The 6,521-nt window shown below is 44.0% G+C and overlaps 1 protein-coding gene across 1 annotated transcript; it reads left to right on the top strand.

Annotated features, from left to right (window-relative positions):
• The first annotated feature begins 342 nt into the window (after positions 1-342).
• Positions 343-6,060, top strand: LOC147724606 (uncharacterized). Its single transcript, XM_086967035.1, has 2 exons — positions 343-817; positions 5,279-6,060. Exons 1-2 carry the CDS (start codon positions 343-345, stop codon positions 6,058-6,060), a joined length of 1,257 nt encoding a protein of 418 aa, XP_086823161.1.
• Positions 6,061-6,521: the final 461 nt, after the last annotated feature.

Genomic DNA, 6,521 nt, shown 5'->3' with positions numbered 1-6,521 from the left:
TTTATGAAGAGTGACGCAACTCTGCCGCAACGCAGAGATGCGTCAAAAGGCTTGCGACGCCGCTGCGATGACGCAAGTCAATGCTGAAGCGCCAAATCAATGAGGTGACGGAGCGTGGCGCAAGATGGCAATCTGCGTCTGACAAACTGACGTAGGTGCCGCAAAACTGCCGCAAGTCTGCCTGATGCAACGTGCGGAAAAGTCACGTAAGGTGGTTTGCGACACGTAACGCCATTGCGGCGCCGGCGCAACACTGTAAACTGCGGGAAGCGTGAAAAGGTTGCAGGATAAGTGATGCAAATATCGATTGCGATAGCTGTGGACCACAGAAGACAAACACAAATGGACGAAGCACATACCAGCAGGCAGGACCCCCAGGCAAATCCTGCTAGCAGAAGCCCAGATGTACAGGCTGAGGCTAAACGGAAAATGAAGTCAAATTTCAGCCATGAGGAAAATGAAATCCTGGTGGCAGAGGTCACCAAGTACCAGCATCAGCTGTTTGTAAATTCAAAGCTGCCCCACGGCAAAAAAGAGGCAATATGGAGGCAAATTGTAATGAAAATAAATAGTGTAGCCCAGGCCAAGAGGACTGTCCTTGACTGCAAAAAAAGGTGGCATGATTGCAAGCGCCGCACAAAAGAAAAACTTGCGGCAAATCGCAAGGCAGCCCTTGGAACTGGAGGAGGCAGCCCAGCAGACCAGGAGGACCTGGATGAACTAGAGGAGCAGGTGGCACAAGTCATACCAGAAGAAATAGTAATAGGAATCTCCGGTCAGGACAGTGCCACCAGAGAAACTGCAGAGCACACAACAGGTAAGTACAAATAAGTGCGCATATCCCTGTGATGGGTTATGGTGGTCATTGCAGCTAAACATTTTCTCTGTGCCACAATATTCCTTGTATTTGTCCACAATCACAATGACTATAATAGTAAGTCACACACATATTTATATCTAGATTTCTAAATGACACAAAATCAATCTGATGTCCATATCTGCTGGATCACACAAAATGGCCTTCATGTATGTAGGCCCTTGCACCACCACAATTATACTGTTGTGGAAGTACAAACTGAAGAGCTGATGGTGCAACGAACACTTAAAACATGTGCACAGGACCATCCATATGCCTACATGCATAACCTACAGACCAAAACTCAAAACTGGATGTCTGGATGTCATGCGTGACGTTGCCAAGAAGGTGCAAGTGGTGCCACATACTGTCTGCCTGTCCTTGTGGCGTGCCAGTGTGCATGGTTAGGTAGGGAACAATGGGTGGAGGACATGTGCAGCGGGCTCTTCTATGTAAGTGTAGGCGAAGTGATGTGGACAAGGCACTCCATGACAACTCATTAGCTGTCCAGTATACATTTGTGAAGTGGATACATGATGGTGGTGGTGTTTTGTGGGCATGGTGAATCTGTGACAGTCACCATGAAGGCTGGATCACGTAAATAGGGGTGGGGGTGTGCTGTTGGATGTGGCTACTGTGTAGGATAAGTGCCTGTCCATGTCTCCTGTGATGAGGATTTGTGTTCACAAGAGCACTCTCATTTGAATGTGACAAATATCACCAAGGAGGTAATGGTGTCCTCTACATGGTGGTGTCTCATGTGGAATTTGAGGCCCAAGGTCATGATGTAGTCATTGAGTTGGGGGTGTGTAAGCCTGGTGTGCAATGGTGGCTACAATTGTATGAGAATATGTGTCCTGCTTGCCCATGGGGGCCTGAAAAGAAATGCAGCAAAGTGGATGTTGGCCTGCCTGGCCTGTCTATGTAAGTTGTGCAGTACCATGGTCACTGATGGGTCATTCAATTGCATGTTTAGACAGAGTGTCCTCCTAACCTGTCGGATATGGCAATTACTCACCCTTAATGTGGGCTGTGTGGGAAATTAAGTAGCTGTCACTGAGGGTGATGGTGAACATAGATCCGCAACAAATGTATGTGTCTGTGAAGTAGGTGACAAATGAAGAGTGAACAGCAATGTAGTGTCACGTCTCTGTGGTGTGCATGTGTAGTGCTTGCACATTATGGAGGATGGACTTTAGCAGGTTGTGTGCAATGTACTTTTGCTGGGTGGCACAAGGCACTATTGCCCTGATGTGGAAGCATTTCTTCCCTGACATTAGACTTGTGCGGCGTGCAAGATAAGTATACAGTCTTGCAAGATGGCTACTTAGTGTTTGTGTACACGGTGGATGTCCTGTAAGTATGTGTTGCAGCGGAGGGGTGTGGAAGAGTCATGGTCTTGACTGATAAGTGTGTTCCTGTGGCAAATGGCTCTATATGCTTCCAATCATGGTTCTGGACGTCATGCCACATGTACACAACAACACAGGTATCACATTTAAATGTCAATTACAAGTAACCACAGGCAGTTATTTGCTATCACATTGTATGTGATATGAATGCATTGTGATGCAACGAGTGCAGTTACAGGAGTTCATGCTTAGGTAATGTGTTCACCTGTGACATAGCAAAGTAAGTGATTTCCATTGTCAACAAAAATTAGATTGGCTGTCCTGTTCATAAATAATGTACATTAGTCTTATTATTTTTTTAAGTGTCAAAAAACAAAACAGGATTCCCTTAGGGGAGTATATTTGAAACTACAGTGTCCTATGGTCTCAAATGTAATAATTTTCTGTAATTTTAATTTTTAAAAATCCCAAAAGTGTGTGTCAATGTAGATAAATAAGCCATTTTCATATTTTCTCGCCTGCAAAATATTAAAATAGGGTGTCTTCTGAGGCAAAATGTCTAAATAGGGTCTCGTCTGGGCCAAATTATGATATTAGTTTTTTTTGGTGGGATACATATAAAATCAGAGTCCCTTTTGTTGTGATATCTGTGGTCATATTTACATGCCCGTACGCCACATTTGCGCTGCTGTTGTGTCACTTTTGTGCCCCAAGCTTTGCTGGAGCTGCGTTGCGCTTGCAATGTGAGTCTAACAATGTGTCTCCTTTACGCCAGCAGATACGTCACATAGCTGGCTAGTCTTGCACCATGGTGTGCTGCAATGTTGGGGAAAGAGGTGTTGGCGTGACGCACAATAACTGCTGCATCCCTGCTGATATGCAGGGATGCGCCAGTTAATGTCAATTGACCCGCTAGTCTCTTTTTTGAGGAGTCATAGGAATCTCATGTAACTGTGGTTGTAATGTGTCATAAATGTTCCTTTTAGTGTTGGACATTTGATGATGGGAAACGTAATGCACAATGCTATCCTACCCAGCTCTCACCTCACTCTTGTAATAAGAGACCTAGTGGTAAGCATCATATGTAAAAGCAGTGGCAATGCAATGGTATGTCGGACAACAAACTGTAACATAATATTAGGCATAACTGGTCTTCCTGCTGCGCTTGCATGCACACCTTCTGCAAGTGAGAAATGATGTAGGTGCACTGGACAGATGGCTGGAGGATAAATCCTGGAAATATACTGTAAGGGGCAGGGTTGTTTGGAGTATGTGTCACAGATCGTTTGACATCACATTACAGATTTTAAACATGAAACAAGGTCTGGAAAAGCGACATGTGTACACCTTTGACTATGAGTTTGGTTCAAGGGATAGTAAGCAGCCAGGCTGCCTCATACAAGTGACTCAAGGCCTGCAATGTGGTGTTGCAATTGTCATGCACGCAGGGGCAGTGTGTTCTGGCAGTGGCCTGATGGGTGGCCATGTACTCCATACATGCTACAGTGTTGGCTGCATTGTGAACATGAAACTGCACCTGACTGTTTTGGCCAGACTGAGAGCACAAAGGAATAGACATTGTACGCTTAAGTAGGCTTATTACTGATTCCTGGCCCACATCTAAAGTACAGCAGGTCCAATGACCATCCTACAAAAATACATAACATTGTACAACCACATAGAACAATCACCATCATGGAATTTGTTTCAACGTCTACCAAATTTCATAATTTATGGTCCAAATGTTGCTGCAAAATCAAATATTAACACCTGTGCAACACATTTCCATGGGCATCATCCACTACACATCACCCCTTCCACTTAAATGGACATCCACACAGTGGTGCAATGTGATGCATACTCACAAAGTTGGCTAATCTGCCAGCATGACATACAGCTATGTGTAACAAAAGATTCCTGGGTACAGCATTCCCTGCCAAGACAGCTTGGAAATTACATGAAGGAGATGCAACATGCATCCCTAATGTGTGTTGTTTGAGTGGCAGTGCAACTTGAGTGCTAACCATCTCAGGGACAACACCCTCCACAGCGTATGCCAGTGTCCCACCCTGTTGGACAGGATGCAGATATGCGTAGGCCACCATTGCAAACTTGTTTGGTGTAGCACAATGATGTACTGTTGCAGCATGGTATGCAATGTGTTTATCCCTAGGTATGCACTCCATACAACACGTAACATCCACAAAAACAACACCATGTTTGGGTGTACATCAATGCCTCACAGCACATCCCAGCAACAACACTGCACCACAGCATCCCATGTTGAATTAAAAATGGCAGACCAGCTTTGCCACCCCGAGTTGTGAAATAGTCAGTGCCTACAATGTTTGGTATGCCATTGTGTAGTAAGAGTGTACAATGATATGACATGCACACTGGTATTGCTCATCAAAGAGCATGTACTCAGTAGTGTAGACCAGATATCTTCCTTTTCTTTTGTGTCTGTATGGGCATGGCATTTGGGGGATCAGTGGTAACTGTTGTTCGGTGAGGTGTTGGGGCCTGGAAAGTCCATTCAGCACAATAACCAATGTCAGTTACCTTGTCATCATTGTAGGTTGACTCCTACGATCATTCACAAAATGGGTTTGACTTAAGAGATTGTGTTGAATAATGTCATACAATTTGTTGCAAATCTGTATTGTATTCAGTCATTGCTTGACTACAATGAAATGACCAATGTGTACAAAGCAGTGTGTCTGTCAGTCTCAATTGCAGACAACTGTAAATCCTGTCTTGGCAGAAAATAATCTGACAACGTCACAAACAGTGTGTCCTTTGCCGGTGATAGGCTGGCACACAACAGACTTCAGATAAATAGGGTTTGTGATACTTTGAGTGAGTACCTGTACCCATGGGCCGTAATGTTCACAAATTTTAAAATGATACATCTCAATTGTTTGTTTTCAAAGGAGCCGAACACCCTGTAATCACACACCAAATAACAATTGCAGTGTTGGACAATGAGTGCACACGTCATGGCTCGGATTAAACATTTCTACAATTAAACCTGCCAACACTACTAACAGATTTGCACATTTTTTCACAGTGGATGCTGCATCAACTGCACAACAACTGGATGACAACACTATATTGGATGATATGGATGACAATCCTCCCACCATTGACACTGACACACTCGAGGTGGAAAGAACCACCATACGGTCACTCACATCCCTTCCACAGTGTGACAACGATGTGGTTGATGCTGAAGTCGAAACTCTACCACCACCACCACCACCTGTACCTTCCCCAACAAACATGATTAATGAGTGGCAGAACACACAACATGAGTTCCAAAGAACTGCTGTAAGTGTACAGCGGGAACTCCTCAGTGAGGTACATGTGGCATTGCCAAGTATCGCTGCCATCCTGCGATCCATACTACAAAGCATCAATCCAGATTTGGCAAACATTGCCACTGATGAAGCCACCTCCACACAAACACCAGGATTAGCTCAATCTTTGTCAAACATTTCCAATATCATGAGTGAGAGGCATGTCCAAATGCCACCACAAAATGCCAACAGGGATATAGCCCAGCACCTCCAAGATATTGTGAACCAAATGAGAGACATGCAGCAACGGCAAGACCTCTTCCTGTCAGCCATGACAGCCTTTCATCCAGACTTGCTGACGGTCATCAAAAACCAGCAAATGATGCTGAATGAACAAAGGGATAACTTCAACTCGACGGAACATGTGTACCCTCAAACATCCCCTGCCACTGCTGGTGGTAGCAGTAGCACAACATGCCCTGCACCTACTCAACAAAGTGAAGACTCTGAGGATGATTTTGCTATAAAAATACAAAGGAAGAGTGGTCAGTAAATTACAATTTCACACAGGTGTCATTGGACAACACACTAAACATTTCACAGAGGAGACCAATGTCTGACATTCAACACCTGTCTCAAAAAAGTGTCACACAACAAATTTGTTTGCATGAAACACTAAACCAATACACATTGTGAAAATAACAATTTATAATTCATAATGATATTCCTGAAATAAAATATCATTGTACTAACACAGTCAAACTTGTGAACAAGTTCTTCATCACCACCTGTGTGTCTATAGCAATGTACAATTGTGTCATGTGTGTAACATTCAACGATAGCACTGTGTACACTGTCTGTTGCGAAATGTAGACACACGTGGAAGAGCGGTGAAAACTTGCTAAAGGTTGGTCAGTATGAAAAGAATCTGCTAATGTTAAACTTTATGGTGACATATGTACATAACTAGCAGTTTCTTAGGAATCTACAGCAGGGCATCGCAAAAACTCCTTT

Source organism: Lissotriton vulgaris, chromosome 4_1 (genome assembly GCF_964263255.1).
Source record: "Lissotriton vulgaris chromosome 4_1, aLisVul1.2, whole genome shotgun sequence".
NCBI classification, from domain to species: Eukaryota; Metazoa; Chordata; class Amphibia; order Caudata; family Salamandridae; genus Lissotriton; species Lissotriton vulgaris.
This window is presented reverse-complemented; position numbering and strand designations above follow the sequence as displayed.

Excerpts from the sequence above, each read along its gene's own strand:
- LOC147724606 (XM_086967035.1), top strand. The coding sequence starts at position 343 with ATGGACGAAGCACATACCAGCAGGCAGGACCCCCAGGCAAATCCTGCT. Across the intron at positions 818-5,278 it reads AACTGCAGAGCACACAACAG|TGGATGCTGCATCAACTGCA; the intron begins GTAAGTACAAAT and ends ATTTTTTCACAG.